Raw genomic sequence first — 22,955 nt, 5'->3', positions numbered from 1 at the left:
CTAGACCACATAATGTGCGAAGGTAGCCAAATTACATTGAATTCATTCTTCAATTAATAAAGGGAATGCTATCAATTATAAAAAGTATCGGTACCTAATATATTGCAAACAATAGGTAACGTGAAGACCTAAAAACTAAACAATCAGTTTATGCAAGATAAAAAAAACCGCATACTTTTTATGTGTGGATTTTTTACATATTGTATTATTATTTTAAGTAAATAAAATAGATATATTATCATTGCTTGCAGAGTGTTGGTACATAATTTTTACGCACATCTGTAATATCAATAAGATGCCATTCCTTGCTTTTGTTAATAAAATATATCCGGCAAAATGTAAAAGAGTTATTTATAGGTGAACTCTGAATCATAAGTTCACAAAGAAGGCTTAGCTATTATAGCTATTTATTTATTTATTTATCCATATATGGATCTTGAATGAAAGTTTATTATCTTGCAGATAAATTCATTTACATAATAAAAACAAAAAGTTATCTTTCCACTAATGCTTTAACATCTGATGTATAAGTCTAAATAATTCACTCAGTGGGATTTCTCTACAGTCTGATATACCTGTACTAACAATTAAGTACTCTTTATTGTCGTAAACTACTGATTGATTTTTAATGATATTGATATTGTAACAACAGAGATAATAATATATCGTACATTTTGCAAATGGCTTGGAAAATTAAACAGGGATGGTATTATCGCCGCGGTCTCATGGTTAACATTTGGCAGGTTTTTGAGCGGCCTCATGCATAATATTCGGCATGTCTTTGAAATTTATTATTGTTTTCAATTTCTTGTGTCGCCGCTCCAATCACTCGCCTCAATTTCAATAATGCAACCAATAAGCTGCTTCCATTATTAAACGACACTCACTTGTCTAATCCACGTGGACTAAAACCGAGGTTGCAATGTCTTGTGCTGAGGACGAACATTAAGCTATGTGATTAAAAATTATTATTAAAGAGTTATTATCAAGAGTTAAGAAAGCCAACGTACTCGCATATGAAATAATAATAATAATAATAATAATAATAATAATAATAATAATAATAATAGACATTTAACAATATAACAAACTATATAGTGCTTATTCTTATCGAGAAAGTAGACGTGACAAAGTGACGCTTAGTGTGAAACCTACAGAGCAACAATCGGTCGGCAAAATTATGTTTCAAAAGCACACCGCACGTTATTGTATGATGCCGACATGTTAAGCATGAGTCCGTGGCGATAATGTATCATCATATATCATCTTTCAAAATTCTATCGCCATTACTTTTACACTGTTCACTAAAAACACCCGAGACAAAACACAGGACAAGTAAGACAATCGTGTTTACCGCTCTATTTCTACCAGTAGCATGGCGGCGTAAACATGTGCAGACTAGTATCAATTTTGGACAGCACACCAGCGCTCTGTGTGAGTCTAGTATACTATATAACGTCTTTGTGCAAGGTAGGCTATAACAAAAACCTAAACTAACCAAACCTAACCTGTCAAAGAAGCAACAAGTTATACTAAATATTTGTAAAATTGGCCTATGTCTCTATAGTGGGCGGGACGTAAGCAACATTGACCAAACCAACAAAGTGATTATATGCATCTACAAATTATAGATAGTTCTGACGTATAGCAGGTATTCCGAATCTTCAACAAAACTGCAACATTTATGGGATCACAAAACAGCTGTTTACAATGACTTTGAAAACCAACGGCGTAACTTTATTGATATAGCAGGCAAGACCCAACAATTTGACTAGAATTCTGATATACACAAACCACAAATAAGAATATAAAAATGTGGTTATACAATATTTAATAGAATAGTCAATTACTTTGTCATCCATAACCGTAAAAATTCCCAAAGACTGCAACCATTTTATTTTCATTTATTGTCTTGTTTTTTTTTTATCACCAACACGCATTTAGTTTATAATACATCAACAATTAACCTTTCGTACGACCGTAAACATAATTCCATCGACACACATATATTGTAACATTAATTTATACATTGAAAATCGGCATTAGCACAAACACGTGTATTGTACGGTCGGCCTCCGGGTGACAGTTAATTCAGTGTTGCCGACATATGGCCCCGGCTTGTAACTAAAGGTACGGTCACACGTCGCTACTTTTGCAGCGCTACTTTTATACTGCAGCTGCAAAAGTTGCGTGTCGTGTTCACACGTAAGCCAAAAGTAGCGCGCTGCACGCTACTTTTCGTGCTGCGCAACCCGAGTGCTGCAAAAGTTGCAACTGGAGGTTGCGAGTCTATTCACACGCAAGGCGCTACTTTTGCAGCCGCAGTCATGCTGCAGGTTTCCATCTCCATATTGACGTCTCAATATACATTTTGTGGTTATGTTCGCATTATTAAGAAACTCATGCGAAAGCTTTCTTATCTATTATTTGCTTTTCTGTCGTATCTAGTATTCAGAAATTGACATTATTTTTACTATAAAGCTTTTAAAAACGCCTATATACTTAAATGATAACCAGCAGTATATTCACGTAATCAATGTTGGCAACCCTCCTGTTTGAAACTACGCTACGGAAAATTTAAAAAAATAAATTATATCGTCACCAATCATGCTCAGACTGTGTTGTGTATTTAACAACTGTTACAAATAATTTATTTTCATCACATTTAACATTAAAATATATCCAAGCAATAAAAGTATCATTGGCACATTTGGGTGGTAACACTGGTTGCAACCGCAGCAAAAGTTTCAACAAAACCGATATCAAAAATGCTGCGGCTGCAACCCTGAGAACCCTGTTCACACGTCGCTACTTTTAAGTTGCGCGCAACATGGAAAAGTAGCGGGCAGCAGGTTCGGTAGCCGCTACTTTTCGGGTTGCACCGTTGTTCACACGTCGCAGTACAAGAGTTGCGCAGTTTTTTGTACTGCAGCGCTGCAAAAGTAGCGACGTGTGATCGTACCTTAAAGAAGGCTCTGACCGTCTGCATCTTTTATGAAAATCTTCAACTGGTATATTTCGTCCCAAGAGACATTTTGCTGAAACGATCTCTGTGGTTTTTGAACGTACCCGAAAGAGTAACGAAATAGAATCGTTTCGTAAAATAGAAGAATACATAATTTTCGTGCAGTGCTTGCATTTTGATTAAAGTATTGGCTGTAATTTGATGTATCATATAGTTGAGTTGTTACGAATATTGTAACCAAATCACAAAGGTGGTAATCTTTTGAAATGTGTGTGTGTACCTAATTAAAGATTAAAATTAAGTTGGATTGTGAAGTTGCAAATGTCTCATTCTGTATTGAATTTGCTTTTCTTTTCAGATATCAAGATTATATTGTAATTATGGCATACAGTCTTTCTAAAAAGGATATTGAGGAAATCAAGCCGTATGTGGACAAGACGGTACAGAAATTTTTGGGATTTAGTGAACCTTCGTTAGTCACAGCTGCATTGAATTGTCTTACTTCCGGATATGACAAAAGGAAAACAACAAGTAAGTATACTATATTTTGACGTTTTTATATTATACTTTTGTCGCTTAGCCCTCGTTTCACCTTGATTTGGGCGAAACTAGCGCTGTGTAGTTTTCTTCGTACTCCGCTTATACACCTTGCATATACGAATCTGTGACAGGTAATGTTTGGTTAGTTTAGGAGGAGGGGCTCGCGTCAGGAACAGTTAGGCTGTGGCGCATGCGTGGACACCTCTTGTAGTGCTAGCGTGATCCTTACCTGAATTTATTTTCGGGTGTACATCCCATATCAAAGCACGATCAAATCGAGAAGTTCCCATCATGCTTCGGTTGCACATCTTTCATATACGTAGGTTAGGTTTGGTTAGTTTAGGTTTTTTTGCTTTTCTGTCCTAACTAGTATTCAGAAATTGGTATTATTTTTACTATAAAGTATTAAAAGCGCCTATATACTTAAATGATAACCAACAGCATATTGACGTAATCAATGTTGGCAACTCTGCTGTTTGAAACTACGCTACGGAAAATTAAAAAAAAAAAAAAAACAATTATATCGTCTATATACTCTATGTTGTACATTTAGCAACTGTTACAAATCATTTATTTTCAACACATCTAACATTAAAATGTATCCAAAAAGTAAAAATATCATTGGCACATTTGGGTGGCAACAGTCGTCGCAACCGCTCAAAAGTTTAAACAAAACTGATATCAAAAGTGCTGCGGCTCCAACCCTGAGAACCTTGTTCACACGTCGCTACTTTAAGCTGCGCGCAGCATGAAAAAGTAGTGGGCAGGAGATTCGGCAGCTGCTACTTTTCGGGTTGCACCGTTGTTCACACGTCGCAGTGCGAGAGTTGCGCAGTTTTTTGTACTGCAGCGCTGCAAAAGTAGCGACGTGTGACCGTACCTTTATATTTCCAAATTTCTTCTCCCCCACCATATTTTTCACCAATTTTCAGTATCCCCAATAGCTCACTTAACGTTTGATTTAATTCCTCGAATTTTTTTTACCATCATGTTTCTCAATTCTTTAAAATCCACAACAATATTCCCAACATACACTGCATTTGAATCTTAAATTACTTCTTTCAAGGGACAAAATTCCGGCACACCGGCGATGCTGATATAACTTAACCTCAGCAGTTGCGAGCATCGTTAAATAAAACGTAACATTTTAACTTCTTTCAATGTTTAAATGTTATGTTTTTTTATTTAACGACACTCGCAACTGCAGAGGTTATATTAGCGTCGCTGGATGTGCCGGAATTTTGTCCCGCAGGAGTTCTTTTACATGCCAGTAAATCTACTGACATGAGCCTGTCGCATTTAAGCACAACCTGCAACCTTGGGCATAGAAGGCCAGTGCTATACCAATTTGCCAACCAGGTCGACACTTCTTTCAATCCCACTCTTATTACATCACTTCCTCTTCTATTTTCCTATCCCGACTTATGTATTACCTTTTCCCATCACTCGTTTTCTTTCCTTTTCCCATGCATTTTAGTATTTGATGCTTACATAAATTTGGCAACCTTGCATTTTTTGTAATACGTGAGTTGAAATTGGAACTTTTCAAAATCATTGCTGCTCCATTAAGAAGTTTTCTGAAGACATGGTAACCAGCAATGTGCAACATTGATCTGATCCCACTATATACCCAATAAACTCAGAATAACTACCTACTTGACTTTACTATTTTTGTAGTAACTGACAGACAACATTTTGTTAAAAGTTTGAGTATAAAATTATGAAATTAGTGCTTGCCACTTAGTGACTATTATTTCAGAACTGTGAGTATAATGTAATCATGCAAAGTGTGATTCCTTGTACATTTTTACTTACTTGAACTATTGTTTCTTCCAAAATTGTATCTGATTCAGACTCTACAGTCCTGATCTAAGCAAATGTCGACAGTGAATAGGCCATTATCACTTTCATTAATATTGCTATTGATTGTATGTAGTCATATTTTTTAGCATTGTCAAATAAGTAAGAAAGTAATGAAGTTATAAGGATACTCTGTAGTGTTGAGTTAGATTGTGTGTTGTTGCAGATAAGCTGGCCTCGTTACTGGACGACAAGAAGGCTGCCAGACTTACAGAACGCATATTTGACCTAGCAGAGGAATTAAAGTCAGCCCAACGGGCATCAAGGAAAAGACATCATGACAGTGAACCTAGACAAGATGATAAAGAGGTATCAAAAAAAGCCAAGATGAAAGCTAGTTCAGAGCCTGAAGTCACAACAATTCCAGCACCAGGCAATCCAAGTCCTGGTCAACTCACTACACTGCAGGTAATTAACCAATAAAATTCTTGATGTAGTTATACTATTGCAATAAATTAAACCCTTCCAAAATTTTGCTTTTTCATTATCTCAGGGGTGAGGTTCGGCAGAAAAAATTAGACTATTTAAAGTTGGCAGCATTTTCTTTTGCTACATAATACAGTCAACTCCAGATATAGTGAACCTCTGCAGACTTCCATATTTCGTTCACTATATCCAAAGTGTCTCTTCCCTAACCTTAAATGACAGAAATGAATGAAATTGTGAACAAGAAAATAAAATATTTCATTTCTGTGGAATGGATTACACTGTATACTGTTACTCACAGTTGAGTTACTTAAACTATGTTGTCGATCCACGTCCACTTGCGAAAGACCATGGTCAATGTGACTTATAATATTCACCTTATGTTCCAAAGAAAACACTTTACGCTAGGCTGCCCAGACATCCCTGATTTCCGGGAATAGTCCCAGGTTTTGAGTTGCTGTCCCCAACGAGCAAAGTCTCCGTCTTTGTCCCCGGAAATTAATTTTGTTCCCAGAACCTTTGATTTTTGTTTCAATAGCATTTTACACGTAAATATTTAAGTATCATGATGGAACTGCTGCGATTCATGCACATTTCTGAACGGTTCTCAATATGGGACAGAAGACCCAGCGAGCACAGTATGAAATAATCTGTATTCTTTGAGAAGAACATAACATCTTTGTCTTTGGTCATCTTAGCATTCACATTGCGTGGCAGCATTAGAACTGCCGTAACATCCATTTCTAAGTAATTAAAAAAAATTAATTTTATGACAAACCAACAGGTAAAAAATGGTATGATGTTTTTCAACATTGACAAAAAATCCATTCCATTTGAAAATATTCTCAAAATAGTGTCATTAATCATGTGTCTTTCAAGTAGTAATTCATCTGTTGAAAGACTTTTCTTCACAATGAACAATCTGGACTGATGAAAAGTCAAGAATGAAAGTTGAAACAGTCAAAGCTTTGTTACAAGTGAAAACAAAATTTTATTTCTCATGTGAAAAACTTAGTGTGAAAGTGTATGGGAATGAACAGATCTGTAAAAAGATACATTCTTCAAACAAATACTTGTAAACTGTGTGTGTGAAAGTTCAGGGTGTACAATATTATGTGAAAGATTTCCATGCATGCGTCAGTACTGAAATTGTATTTGTAGTGGCTGTAATTATGTATAGGAGTTACGTGTGTTTATGCATTTAATTCAGAAAGTTAAGATACTCTATAAATTTAGTGTGCAAAATTCTATAATTATATCTACTGTTGCATGTATTTCCTGCAACATTTCGACAGAGAGTGACTAGGTAAGCGTTTTTGGTTTTTCTTGAAATTGCCGATGTCCCCTGACGGACCATAAAAAATCTGGTCAGCCTACTTTACGCTTCGACATTTTTATACGGTACATTAACTGTTGGAATACTAGAAACAGACTGATGAGGTAGAAATGACAATGCTGTTATGGTGTGACTGCATACTCAGTCTTGGAATTTCCCAGGTCACTTAATGGAAACAGGAAGAGGGTTGATGGAATTTGGAAGCCATCGAAATCTTACCTTCATTTATGCTTTGGACATAATGTCCGTCCCCTTTTAATAAAAGAAGGCAATTTCAATTTCCGTTGTTTCAATGCTATCTGTCATAATGGAAATGTTTCTGAGAACAAAAGGCAGTTCTTTGATGGTGGAGGATTAGAAATAACAGTAGAGTAGTGTGCCTGAGAACAGAATGTCAACCCTTCGACAGTGGAGTGAGGCAAGGTCGTCACGCGTTGCCTGGATTTACAGTACAGCTCATTGTCTAGGAATCGCTAATCCTACCTTTGTCCTTTGACTAAAGGAGTAAGAAACTTAGAATATTGTTCTCAGCACATTCTTTCAATTTTATACAAGAAGGTCTGACTTCAAATAAGAATTTGTCAGGATACAAGATTCACTATAACCGAAGCGAGGGTTGACTATAAACGGAAATATTAATGTACTTTTTAATGTATGTGGGTCGGGACCAATGATTTAGGTTCACTATAACCGAGGTCACTGTATCTAGAGTTGACTGTATAACATTGTCGTACACAATGATGTGTTGATAGTAATTACTGTCATTTAGTAATGTTGGAATAATGAACATTGGGCTTTTGCCATAGACGCATTTTTTAAGAACAATCACTTGGCTACACAAACACAACATCTTTTAGGCGTCACTTTCATATCAGAAGAAATGGGAATGTTCTAACCTGTCAGACGATTTTGAATTGGGTTTATGGTCGCTCTAGAACTGTATGTAGTCCAGAAAATGTGGAGAAAGTGACAGCAGAATTCTTGTTGGTCTGTTCTTCAGCATTTACAAGCCTTGGGTATGTCGGACAGAAGCGTTAGGTGCATCATGCATTATGATTTACACTTCCATCTATTTAAGTTACAAATTGAGCGAAAATTAAATCCTCATGATTATCGCAGATGCAGTATTCTGAAATTCTTGCTTTGGCCTGCACGGTCGCCTGATCTATCAGGAGCTGATTTCTTCCTGTGGGATTTACTCAAGGGAAAAAGTGTATCAAGAATGACCTCACACAATTCAAGATTTGAAGCACAAAATTGGAACCAAAATTCAAGAAATTCCATAGGACATGCTGCAGAAAGTGATGGACAGAGTCAAGCACCATGCAGAGATTTGTGTCAGGTCTGGTGGAACTCACCTGAGTGGAGTTAAGAAATGAACGTAAAACTAAATGGTATACTTTAAGGAATATTTTCATTTGGTGTACAGTATTATTTTTCCAATTGGAGTTGTTTTCCGAATCATAAATTTTGTAATTCTTTCTGCTGGGCCTTGTATAAAGATAAATTTTATTATGCTGCAAAAATTCGGTTTGAAGATCTTTACAAAGATTCATGTTTTTAGCATCCCTTATACAATATCGAAAACATTTTGTTCTTGCCATTTGTGGACAGTGTTTTCTTTTACACTGTTGGGCAGTGTTTGTTCAGGTTAAGTACTGTATCTAGAGATTCAATTGTACTAGTAAGTGATTAATTTTTGTAGTTAGAATGTTATAGTTTTTCTTGAATTTTATCCAGAATTTTTAATGCAATTTGTTTTGGTAGATTGTTTGATGTGAATTCTTCATTTGCCAGTAATCTTTGCAATTCCTTCACAGATAAGGATTTAGATTATACATTTTCTGTAAGTTCCATGTACAAGACTTTAGTACCAAATTTTCTGTTATTTTACTCAAAAGATTTACGAAATTTGTAATATGGTAGAAAAACACTACTTTCATTCAGCATGTTCACGATAACTTTGTAATACTTCTTCAATGATTTGATGATATGAAAAGTACATTTTCGAATTTGACCATCAATTTAACTAATGTTAAATTAGATCTCCCAACTAGGTCTAGTAGACCCGTCGACCAACAGCAGGTGTGACATTCTGGAGTTGTGTGTGTGGATGAAGTAGCCACTAAAACATTAAAATATGGTGTTCACTTAAATCGGCTACAACTTGCCATTTTGTATTCCAATGGATACCATCCCATTGTGGAATCCTGAGAAACGAGAATGTGGGTGCTTTAGCAAAGAAGGACAGCACTGCAACTTACAGACCTGTTACTAAATCTACGTATTACTCTGTGAAAAGATTTATTAAATTTACATACTTAGACTTAAACTAAAATTTGACAACACAATCTGAAGGGAAAAATAGAATTCTCTGCGTCATAATCCACAGTTACTTCCCGATTTACCACGCAAATCGTCTGTAGCTGCATTTAGATTGGCAACAGGCCATGACTGTTTGGCCAAGCATCTGCATAGACTTGGAATATATCAATCCCCTAACTGTCCATTGTGCAACTCAAACCAAGAAATGGATTCGGAACTCCTCAAAATCTGTGCTTCAGTGGCTGACCATGACAATATCTTTGAAAAATAGTGGAGTGCAAGAGGTCAAATGACTTTATTGTCAAACGCCTGACGTTAGAAAACAACAAAAACATTTAACTAATGTCAGAATTTAAGAAATGAAAATAGCTCTTTGAGAATTCTTCAATACTTGAAATTCATCAAATTGCCTTGATCATGGTTGGTAAACTGGTCATTAGTGTGACATAGATTTACTTCTTATTTAGAGGAAATAATATCTTGTTTGATTTTTCGTTCGAAAAATTAATCGTACTCGTATTAATGGAATCCATAAGCAATAATAGTAACGAACAGACAGCTGAGGATATAATTTTCCTCAGATTAACTTACTCACAAGCAATCACAGTGACTAATAAGACACCCAAGGATGTCTGATTGTGATTAGCTCCTGGTATTCATTTCACAGAGAAATTATACTCTCAAACCTTGCCGTACCTCTTTCCTCATACCGTTTTGTGTATATTTCAGATAAAAGAGATGATGGCAAATGCACAGAAGATGATAGAAGAGCGGAAGCGAGCTTTGAATGCACTGAGAGTAGATGAAACTCCTCCGATGCGTAGTTTTGTATTTCGTAATGATGATGCTCTTCCAATACGTCCAAGTTTATATGGACTACCTCCTACATCAGCTATTCCATCGCTCATACAGCGAGGAGATCCAGACAAGGCCAGAAAGATTGCTCAGCTTCAGGTATAGTTTAAGTGAAATTGTATCTAATCATTTTAGTTTGAATTGATTAATTTAGTAATAATGTGATGTCATCTCACAGACCATATGAAATAATTTCACACACCTTTAGTTTTATATTTTATATAGAGAAGATAAGATTTTCATTTTTATATTCTCCTTTTCCCTATTTTTATTTGGTTCCTTCTTTCTTTACTCATAGATTTCTTTTCTTTTCTTTCAGTCCGATATTTAATTCTTTCTTTTATTAATTATTTATTTCTCTCTTTCTTTTCTTTTTCTTTTGTTTTGCCCATTTTTCTTTTCCTCTTCTGTTTTATTCCTTGATCTAATATCTCCATTATTTTTCTTCTTTCGTTCTGTCTTAATTTTTTCATTACTTTTCTATTTGTTTCATTTTATTCTTTTTGTTTATTACTATTTCTTTTTTTTCTTTTTCTTTCTTTTTTCTTTCTTTCTTTTTTCTTTCTTTCTTTCCTGCGCATTATTTCTATTTTTCTGCTTCTGTCATGCATTTTATTTGTTTTTCCTGCCTCTTTCTCTTAAAACCGAAGTTGTTGTTATGATGATGATGATGATGATGATGATGATTATTATTATTATTATTATTATTATTATTATTATTATTATTATTATTATTATTACCACCACTACTGTTATTACTACTATCGCTACCACTACCACTACCTCTACCACTACTACTGTTACTGATACTGAAAATAATTGTAAGCTAGTTATTTCATAATATTACTCTAAGTTGCAGCTTTGATGCTCTGTACATACTGCAATTCTGTATTCGAGTTCCATCTTGGAAATTGATATTTGTTGTCAGTTTTATGCTCTGTGTTTTCTTAAGTCTCCATAATATTTTAGTTGATGTCTTAGTATTAGTAGTATTTATTTATTTAACCTGGTAGAGATAAGGCCGTGAGGCCTTCTTTGCCCCTCTACCAGTGGATTACGACTATATTATGAAGAATAAAATTACAATTAATATTAAATTTACAATTACAATTACAATAAGAATCAAAGTAAGAAAAGATTACCTGATTAATGAAAGCTAGACAATTTATCATAGAAGTAAAGAACAGAAATATTTTTTGTATTTACTGAATTACAAATTAAATCTAGAATAACAAAATTGTATAGTGATGAAATTACCGAATATTGAAATATTTTGTGATAGATTAAGAGAACTATTTACAAGAAAACATGTCTGAATGAGTCTCAATTACTGAACAAGTGCCTAGTAAATTTGCGTTTGAATTCAATTTTATTTCGACAGTCCCTGATGCTAGCAGGTAGTGAATTCCAGAGTCTTGGCAGGACTATTGTGAAAGAGGATGAGTATGAGGAAATGTGATGGGATGGTGGGATGTCTTACTGATCCTGTATAACAAAATTTCGCTGTATATATTCGTTTGGTGAAATTGAAGAGGAGAAAAAAATAATACCAACATATGGGTATTCTTGGACAGATTAAAAAAGTATTCGTATTTAAACATTTCTTGAAGTTTGATCTTCATCCTACTCTACTTAATAATGTAATTTTTATTTAGGGGCCTATGTTATGTAACCACAAAAGTTACTGAGGAAACATTGCATAAAGAAAAATAAAAAAATGCACATGCAAATCAATGTAACAGTGAATAATTCATGTTTTGTCATTTACAGGCTCAGATTCAGTCAAAACTCTCAACTGGCATGCTAAGCCTTCCTCCCATACGACCAGTTGTGCAGGATAAACCAACTCCATTGATCCTGGATGACGAAGGTCGTACTGTGGATATAACTGGCAAGGAGGTTCAGCTTACACATGTTGTTCCAACTCTGAAGGTAAGTTCGTTGTTTTATTTATTTACTTGGTTATTTAACGATGCTGTATCAAATAGGTTATTTAGAATTTGATAGAATTGGTGATAATGAGATGATATTTGGCAAGATGAGGCCAAGGATTCACCATAGATTACCTGACATTTGCCTTATGATTGGGGAAAACCTCGGGAAAACCCAACCAGGTAATCAGCCCAAGCGGGAATTGAACCCATGTCTGAGTGCAACTTCAGATCGACAGGCAAGTGCCTTAGCCGACAAAGCTACATCGGTGGCTTCGTTGTTTTAGGTTACTTGAGTGCAGAAATGGCACTGTCGATCGAATGTGATTCTTTTTTACTGTACATGGGAATTGAACAGCTCTTTAAAATGTATGTGATGAATCTATTGTTCAAGCAAATTTTAAAATTTAAAAAGTTTAAAATGACATAAATTTTAATCAGAAAAATTCTTAAAAGTTTTTGTTGCAGAATATAGTTTTTGTTCAATAAAACAGAAAAACTATGTCACTCATTTTGTCAAGTAGTGTGTTCTATAACCTAATCTGCCTGAGAAAAGCGCTCCTAACTGATCACAAGTGCTGTATTTGGATATTTCTTTTGGTACCACACTGTAAAAACATTTGGCTGAGTAAGGAGATACTTTTTTATCTTAAAACATTATAGAGAGGATTGCCTGATTCTTCGTGAAATTTCATGAAGCTGTAAAGTAGAAGTTTATTAATTTTTATTTAAAAAAATTTGTTTATTGTCACCCAACACATTCGGGTCAGCATTCCTGTTGTTACACTACTTACATCATTTATGTATTTAGCATGGCTAATGAGAAAGACAGACTCCTGCACAAATCGGAGTCACGTGATTATCATGCTCTAGTCATGGCCATCTTGACAATCGCCTAATATAAACAAATACCTTACTATAATAATACCGGACAGCTAGCAATTTTACGTGCGAACGACACTGGTGCTGCTACCTAGCCTGCCGGTGTGGTGATACTCTTGAAACAAGCTGTAATCAACTGCAATGTATATTGTTGCTGGGCTAGTTAATAGTTTTATTAATTAGTGCTGTGTTAAAATGTCAGGATGTATATTATGTGCTGTTTATAATTGCTACAAAATTACAGCATTACAAATTGCTCCAAATCGTATTTTCGATTTACAAGGGATCATAAAATGTGAGTCAACAACATTTTTTAGTAGGCCTAATTCCTTCGTCTTTGTGTTGATAGAAAAATACAAATTGGCTTTTTTATCTAGACCTAATAAATGAATAGAAGTTAAAATGTATCGGAAATTTTAAGGTTTTATCAAATTAAGTTTTTTTGTTGTCCACATGCCTTTACTAATTATTACAAGCATCAGATTACTATCAATTTTATCTTTGCTGTTGTCAGCAATGCGTATATAAAGCATTATTGTAAATTCATTCCTAATATCAGAATTGATTTTGTCTCACTAAACCAAAGAAAATATATGTGACATTTAATTACGGAAAGTAATATGAAGTATGGAATATTTCTCATAATATGCAGCTTTGATATAAGATAATAATTTTACATTAAATATTAATCAACATTTCTTAAGTGTTTCATATATTACTCCACATTAGTAACTCATGTTTTAAACAATAGTCAGAATCCTGCTATGTTAATATTTGTATATGTGGACGTAATTCCATCCCGCTCCGCTAGATGTCAGGTCCACAATATTTCGCACTCACGCCAATGCTGCTAGTATACAGCTGTCCGGTATTATTATAGTAAGGTATTTGATATAAATACATGTTCAAAGTTCTAAAAAACAAAGGAATTGCTATATTAAACTCATGTTAAACGTGCATTTATATATAAACTTGATCAATGTTGGCCATGTTATGCCTAAGAATGCGACATCACGCCATAGCCTGTCTTTCTCATTAGCCACGTGTATTTAGTGACCGACTCATGCTCTTCTCTTCCATTATTCATCAACTGTGTCTTTACATGTCCATTCATTTCACTCATAATGTCCTATATTTTGTAATTGAATTATATATCACTAACTATCGTATTAATCCTATCCTATTCTATTTCCCCCTATTCCTAACAATTTCATGTACTATTTAATTCAGTCTTTATTTGCTCTACAATTCCTGTTCATTATCATTTCTGTCTCTTATTTTACTAAATACTTCTGAAGTAATGCTATTTCTTATTTCAGAAGTATTCTTCTTTATTTATTTCTTCTGGGCATTTTTTCGTAGAAGTTTATCTCCCACTTTTGATATTGGATCCTTATGACCACTATGATATAAATTAATTTTCATGTTCCCTATACCTCTTGATACTTCACTTCTTTCTTTAATACTTCCTAGTCCCTACTGACATGTATCTTGGCTAATCCCTACTCCTAGCTCACCTTACTCTTTAATTCATTACATTACGCATTATTTTTAACCTTTTTATTAAGTATAAACACCACTATCTTTTACAATTACTCAATTACTTTTCCCGTCTTTTCTCTGTACAGATTCCTCTGCTATTTTTTTCCTCCACTGACACACCATTTTCTTAAGTTATAGATTGTCTTTTCTTTGTTACTACCCATTTGTTTCTCACTATCTTAGCTATTCACATTATCTATATTTCCCCTTCTTGTGGGTAAATCATAAAACAGCAAATGCCAGTAGGGGAAGTTATCCCCACCCTCGCCGCTCGGCACCTCGCTCACTTGCTCTCTCTCTCTTACTGTCTCTCTCTACTATCTGTCCTGATTCGGTGGATTAATGCCTACTGCCTTGCACGTATTTCATATTTTACAACACAATACTTTTTTCCTCGAACTAACACGTACTAATACACAATACAACCAAATTAGGGCACATTAGACAACAACCACATGTACTAACACAACACAATACAACCAAATTAGGGCACATTAGACAACAAACACATGTTATGTGGTTTTTTCATAAAACAACACACCTGTTAACTTTGCACTTTCCTCGAAGTAACATACATTGCATTTCTGCAATACGTTACGACAGTTCCCTTGAACAAAAATAGATTCATTTTCCCATCTACCACCAACTCACTTCGGTAGCCAAGAGGTCTAAAGCATGACCAAAAAGCGTGCGTGCGTTTCGTTAGGAAGATACTCAGATCGAATACTACCCTCTGCGAAGTCATAAGAAAAAAAAAGAGAGAGACATGAAGCAAGGAACAGAGGAGAGGCTGGAGAGACAGAGGGAGACAGGACGAAGTTCCTCTTTTGCTTCGTAGACACCGCATTCACTCTTTTTGTTCCACTTTCCTCCACTAGATGTCACCCCCACCCTAAACCCCTATTTCCACTCTTTCCCGCTAGAGTGTGTGGTGAGCTTGTATGGGAAAAGTGGAAAGGGGTCGTGGCGGAGCTTAGCATTCACTGTTTTACGATTTGCCCCTTTTTGTCACTAATCCTCCTTCCCCCCCCCCCCCTTTTCTTCTTTCCTGGATTCCTCTTCCTTCTTCAGCTGGCGACCTACATTCTCTTGGACTCACTTGCTGACACCACAGAAGTCTCCACTATTTCTCTCACTTTCTTTTAATTGCACATTTCCAATATCCATTCCCAACACACATTCACTAACACTTCGTATGTTTCCCGTGACTGTTATTTTTCTTGCTCTTCAGTTTTAAAAACATTAAGTTCTTCCTTTTTCTTCCAAGTATTTCACTTTACTTCTCAACATATTATATTTCTTTTGTCGTCCTTCTAATTTTTTATTAAATATGTCAGTGGTCTCCCTTAATCTCCCGATATCAATTCTATTTAATTTTTTCACCATGCTTTCTTCTCACTTCAAATCGACTTCTGTACACTACTTTACTTTACTACGTTAGCAGGAGCTCAGTCACTCATGTCTTACACATCACTCTGCTTGTTGAGGACTCGATTTTAGCTTGGCTGTCACTTCCCACTACCCTTAAATGACACTTATTCTAAAAAGATTGTCAGTTATGTTACTTACAAATGGCTTTTAAGGAACCCACAGGTTCATTGCCACCCTCACATAAGCCTGCCATTGGTCCCTATCCTGTGCAAGATTAATCCAGTCTCTATCATCATATCCCACCTCCCTCAAATCCATTTTAATATTATCCTCCCATCCATGTCTCGGCCTCCCCAAAGCTATTTGAAAACTATAAATTAAAAGTCTGTCGTATTTCTTTATGTCTTTGGAAGCCATGAAAGATCAGAGAATTATTGTTCTGTTTATCATTGGTTGCAGCAGGGCTCCTTATACCATGTTACCTTTCCCAATCTTCACTCATTATAAAACAATGAAAAAATGGCTAACTTGCCATCCAGCTCTTTAACCTATCTTCTGATACATGATAGGAGCCTTGTATGTGACCACTAGACATTTGCACTGTGAAGAATTTAAGAGAGAATTAAAAAATAAAAATAGAAACTTGATATTGTCTTACAAACAGTTCTCCTTTTAATGAGCTTCGAATAATTTCTCCAGATTATTAACATAATAGTAGAATTGTTTGTATTGTAGATTGGCATCATATCTGTATCAATAACAATTTGATTGTAATGTCTTTAGGCAAACATCCGAGCTAAAAAACGTGAGGAATTCAGGCAGCAGCTACAAGAGCGAGTGGTGGAGGACTTGTCAGAAACACATTTTTTTGATCCACGCATTGGAATGAAGTCTGCTGTTCGTAACAAACGGGCACTCCGGTTCCATGAGCCAGGCAAGTTTCAGCAGTTGGCCGACAGAATGAGGATGAAGGTATGTGCCGACCCCTGACAATGTTACTGTCCAGGATGAAGGTACCGTATATCCAGTTGGCACTGAAATTGAAGAAGATTAAAATCAGGAGGAGAAGAACCATATGTTGATATCAGCAATGCCGTGTTTGTAGTAAGATAGGATTTGTGAAACATTAAATACTAATAGGTAACTAAAAACTGCTGAAGTGAAATTACATCTCATTTCATCAGTTTATTTACTTACTTTGGTTCACCTTTGCGTAAGCAGGACTTAAGAGCTTATGCCCTGAATTAATTTGCTCCATAGTAAAGCATGTGAATATTTGGAAAACAGTTGCATATCTTTATGTAAGAAAATTTGATGATTTCATGAGTAAAAGTAGCTCTACATTTCATGATTTATCTTTGTCTTCTTTCGAATTTTATTTCCATGTGAGAAAGGTGAATATTTGAACTTATGAGCCAGATCTTATATATGAGGGCAATTTTTTTTCAACCTCCTATAGGGTATGAAATTAAAACGAAAATGAATAGTAAAATGGTTTTATTGACAAAAGTTAAGTACACCTATCAGCTACTTTACAACATAATTACCATGAAGATTGAGGCATTTATCACACCGATGCACCAGCTTTCCAATACTCTCTGCAAAAAAAGTTGCTGTCTGTCTGTTGAGCCAGGTCTAGATGATGTCCTGAAGCTCTACATTGGAGTGAAACTTCTGTTCTCCCAACCATTTCATTACTGGGAAAAGGCGGAAATTGCATGGTGCCAGGTCTGGGCTATAGGAAGGATGATTAAACACTTCCTATTGAAATCGTTGATGCAGCAGAATTCAGTCGGAATTGTGATGAAGCAGGACAACACCTGAAGACAGCATGCCTCTCCGTTTTGTATGGCTCTTTGTAGTCTTTGCAATGTCTCACAGTATGCATCTGCATTGACTGTGAACCGCAGGTCCATAAAATCAACCAGTAACACACCTTGCTGGTCCCAAAACAATGTAGCCATCAGCTTCTTGTTGCTGAATGTGTATTTAAACTTTTTGGACTTATTTGGGGAATTGGGGTGCATTCACTGTTGTGATTGCTGTTTGGTTTTTTCATTGACGAAACGAGCCATGTTTCATCACCTGTCACATTTGTTTTCAAAAACTGTTAGCCATTGATCTCGTAACGCAGCAGAAACATTAAGGCTGATGCAGTTCGCTGATTCTTGTGGTTGTTAATCAGCATATTGGGTACCCATTGTGCATAAGTATCCAAGGTGTTCTGTAACATGGTGTCGAGGACTGACCTTGAAATTTCGAGGAAGTCTTTGGACACTTCAAAAATCGTGAAGCGAGGCCTCTCACGAACCACTTGATCCACTCACTGCACGCATTCATATCCTGCCACAGACTTTCGTCCCTGACCACCATCATGAATGTCTGTTCGGCTATCTCAAAATTTCCTGCACCATTCTTGTATAAAGTTTTCACCATACACATGAGTCATTCTGTGGTGAATTTTCTGACATATCGATAACACTACACAACTCGCATTTGTTGGGAGAGTCGATTGTAGTGGAAATCTTTACATGCCCTTAGCCAAGCTTCAACTGAAGAGTTGCCTTAGCAGTGGTGGTGATAGTGGCAAAGGGGAAGCGTGACGTCCTGCCTCTTATTACTTCACTGACCACCTGGGTCACCATCGGAGGTTAAAAAAAATAGTTCTTGTAGAATTATTTGTTGTAGGTTCTGACAGATTGTATTTTAATAGAATACGAAATTGTATGTATAGTTTTAAATCTAATGGCAGGTATCTGACTGCCTTATTCACCCAAGCATCCCCATCTATGAACAATGAAGCATTTTCATTTTGCCACCTTAGGTGCTGCAGGACGAATATAAGATTGTTCCACTGGTAAAATTGTTCACCTGCTTTTGGAGAAAATTGGGTAATAATGGTATAATTTCTTCATAATCAAGGTATATTATGCTAACATTATGTAAATATATAATAAAATTAACTGATTCCAGCTAGTTTTATTATTATATACTTAAGTAATTTTAACTTAGCAGGCCTTGATCATTCATAACTTTCCATTAGATTGACAGTATGAATGTATTAATATTATAAAAATATTATGATTTATTGTTGCATTCCTCAAGTAGTTATCTTATTGTGTATCCATAATGAAGTTAAAGGTTACTTACAAAAATCTTTACAAATATTGAGTGTTTAAATTGTATACAATGATATATTTGTCAATGATTACTACTTAAAAGTGTTGTAGATTACTTTCACAGAACCTATCTTACTTTTTAAGCATTGAGCATGAATGCTGAATCTGATTCATATTCAGAATTACCTTCCATCATTAATTATATTAGATTAAGAAGAAAAAAGTCAGTTGAAAGCAGCTGTGATTGCTTCTACTTTACCTTAAAAATTGAATTCTTCAATAAAAAAGAATTATGCATTAGTAAAATAGATATAATTTACCATTGTGAGGATAATTTATATTTGAGAAGGTAATAAATAATGTCTTACTATATGAACATCAAAAACATGTGGTAATGTTTTGGTTAAGGCCACCTTAGGCTGCAGGCTGGAAGATCGTGAATTTTATTCCTTATGAGGTCATTAATTTAATCCTTCCAGCTATACTATGACACTGGGGTGTGAACCTCAGTGCCATATGTAACAGAAATGTGTACCAGGAATATTTCCTTGGAGGTAAAAGCAGTAGTATGAGGACTGACTTTCTACTGCTACCCAGTGCCAATCGTCCTTTAGTGTGAGAGCCTTAACATCCCATTACTCTAGGGCCTTTCAGGGTCTTTAATGGTATAGCTTTGCTTTTGCTTATACAGGGCGAGTCAAACCTGAAGGACTGTCACTCCTGCTGTCCCTTGGATCTGCAGTTTGTGAAGCAGATCATCAGCTTTCGCAGATAACATTCTTGTCTTCTCATGACACTGCAGTGTGACAAGTGATCTTTCACGTAACTAGTGAATTATAAGGAAATGAAAATAATCCTACCTGAAATTCACAGAATTTGTCAAAATGGCCTCCATTACATTCTGTACAAATTGTGTACTTGATGTATCAAGTTCTGGGATACTCGCTGCACCTCATCCACACTGATACTGCATATTGTCCATGTACAACATCTCGTCTTATCGAGAACAGAACTCGCCATTTACTAAATAATTTAACAACACAATGTGTCAATGGTTGTGTGGCCTCTGGAAAAAAACTACTGAAAAATTGAGTGAATGCAACTCGCACAACTTCTTCAGTAATGTTTCAGTGAGGAAAATGTGCTTCTTTACTGTGTATCATGTTTAAAAAAACTTATTTCTCAATAGAGTTCAAAGAGTTTACTAACTTAGATTGACAATGTAAATTACGAGCATAGTGCAACAACTGGTAAAGAAAATTTACACATTGTGTCCTGGGCTGACCTTAAAGCAGACCTAAGTTGCCGGCATTCTTACCATGCTACAAGATTACTGTGTAGCATTTAGTGCATTGAATTTTCCTGACCTTATGTATATTGTGTCACAGAACTTACACATCACTGCAACATGTGTATAGAAGTGATGGACATTTTGAGTAACTGCTCCGATATTCAGATAAATTCTCTCCATTTTCGTAAATAAATATGTAATTCACTAGTTACGCGAAAGTTCACTTGGCAAACTGTAGTGCTATGAGACTGCAAGAATTTTGTTTTTGAGAGTTGGAGATCTGCTTGCCAGGCCGTAATGTGAAGAGACGGCAGATGTACCAGTGTCTTGGGTTTGACTCTCTCTGTATAAGGATACGGTATATTTAAATTTAAAGAAGTCAGTAGCTTCATTCTTTTTTATGAAGATTAAAATTATATAGAACAACTCAGATGATATTAGTATTGAAACTACATAGAAATTAAGAAATTTTCTTAAATTATCTAAATTCTGTATATTCTGTGAAGAATATTTTTTGATATTCATGCCATAGAGATATTAGTCAGAATAAATTGTCATAAATCACTTGATATATTCATATGTAATCTTTCAATTTAATACGTCAGAATGCTGTTAAATTTGTATTGAAAACAATGAAGTTACTGAAAGGGGTAGGGATGCCAAAGAAACTGCATAAGGCACGTCATTTGTATGTTGCAGGCTCAGTTGGAGAAACTTCAGAATGAGATCTCGCAGATTGCGAAGAAAACAGGCATCTCTTCTGCTACTAAATTAGCTCTCATTGCCCCCAAAGCTGAGCTTCGTGAAGAAGAAATCCCTGATGTTGAGTGGTGGGATTCTGTTATTCTAACTGAAGACAGGTATGTTAACTTGTGTTAATTTACAATTCATGTTGGTTTTCTTCAGATAAGTCTATTCTTAATACAAGTAATATTCAATTGGTCAATTATATGACATCACTCTTTTGTCACTTATCACATAACATACATAACAAACAATAAGTTAAATAATAACATTAATAACACATTAAACAATTTTGATAAAGTTAACAAAAGAGGAATATACATGTTAAAATGTAATACATGTGAACAAAAATACATAATTTAAGAGGCATATTGGTCGACAAGTTAACATATAAATGAAATAAGTATAATAATCCTTCAATAACTGTCTTTTTAACCTAATAAATAATACAAGAAATTACATTAGGTCATTACACAATCAAATATGACTAGCGCTTTCGCCAATTAAATGGCATCTTCAGGTCTAATTAGCATATGGTAATGCTTTAAGCATAAAGACGTAGGTAAAAAGCAACATAATAAAATATGATGAATTGCATGATGTGAGATAATTAAAACAATATTATATGAATGACTGTACAATCACGAAATAATGTAATAATAATCACTTGAAAGGTGTAGTGGTTATAGTGATTGAACCTCATATAGAGTCTAGATGTTAAAATACAGAATCCATGCATTAAGTAGAAGGCTGCAAAAACATGTGTGCAGCTTAGAAGTATAAAGATGACACTGTTAAAATGGGTAAAAATGTTGCAGCAGTCATCACGACTCAAAAAATGGGTAGTGTGTTATGAATCTGTAAGAATCAATAAAAAAGTGTTTAAGTAAGAAAAGTAAAATATACGGAGCAAAAAGGAAGTTATTTAGCAATAGAAAAAACTTGAAAAATTTGAAGCTGTAGGAAGAAACAATGTTTCATGGCCAGTTGTGTGGTGTTGACTGGTGCATTGACATATGAAAGAACCACATCATGATGTACGTGGAGGGAGGTACGTGTTGCAGTAAGAAGAGCTCCTATTGGCCAATTTGAATAAAGAGTTATTAGGATTAGGTAGTTGTTCATTAAGTAAAGAAATATTATTACCAAGAAATTTAGCTATGTAAAATTCTTCTGCAACTAAATTGATATTCCCATTGTTGATAGGTTTTAAAATTTGTAAAGCATCTGACATTTTTTGAAGTTCATGGTTATTCTGTATTAAGTGGGATGCGAATTTTGATCTATTACATCTATGACAAAAATCTGCTTTATGTTCTGAATATCTAGTTTTGAAATATCTTTTAGTTTGGCCAATATATTTCTGTGTGCAATTCTTACATTATTAAGTTTGTTACCAGTTTTGAAGGTGACCTTTATATTTTCTTTCTTCAAAAAGTTAAGTAACTTATATGACACATTATTATAGAAAGACATTACATTCCAATATTTAGGTTTTTTATTATCTGTTAAAGAAGTAAGTATGGTATCTGATTTCTTATTTAGGAGGGATTGTATTATTTATTAGGTTAAAAAGACAGTTATTGAAGGATTATTATACTTATTTCATTCAAAAATACATAAGTCAAACAAAACGTAACTTCAAAACAAGATACAAAGAACACATTTGTGATTTCAGACATAATAAAGACAAATCAAAATATGCAACACATTTAGTTGATACAGGACACAAATTAGGCGTATGCAAAGAACATTAAAAAATCCTAAA

General features: G+C 34.9%; 1 protein-coding gene across 1 annotated transcript in view; it reads left to right on the top strand.

Annotated features, from left to right (window-relative positions):
* Positions 1-3,049: 3,049 nt before the first annotated feature.
* Prp3 (pre-mRNA processing factor 3) overlaps positions 3,050-22,955 on the top strand; it is a 51,705-nt gene continuing 31,799 nt past the window's right edge. Inside the window, exons 1-7 of the mRNA XM_069830842.1 lie at positions 3,050-3,215; positions 3,324-3,496; positions 5,532-5,773; positions 10,182-10,406; positions 12,078-12,239; positions 16,817-17,005; positions 21,143-21,303. Coding sequence (XP_069686943.1) covers positions 3,346-3,496; positions 5,532-5,773; positions 10,182-10,406; positions 12,078-12,239; positions 16,817-17,005; positions 21,143-21,303 — 1,130 coding nt within the window. The 5' untranslated portion in view covers positions 3,050-3,215; positions 3,324-3,345. The remainder of the gene's footprint in view (positions 3,216-3,323; positions 3,497-5,531; positions 5,774-10,181; positions 10,407-12,077; positions 12,240-16,816; positions 17,006-21,142; positions 21,304-22,955) is intronic.

The sequence above is a fragment of the Periplaneta americana genome, chromosome 7, assembly GCF_040183065.1.
Source record: "Periplaneta americana isolate PAMFEO1 chromosome 7, P.americana_PAMFEO1_priV1, whole genome shotgun sequence".
NCBI lineage: Eukaryota > Metazoa > Arthropoda > Insecta > Blattodea > Blattidae > Periplaneta > Periplaneta americana.
Note: the sequence above shows the minus strand (reverse complement) of the source record. Positions and strands in the feature narration are given on the sequence as shown.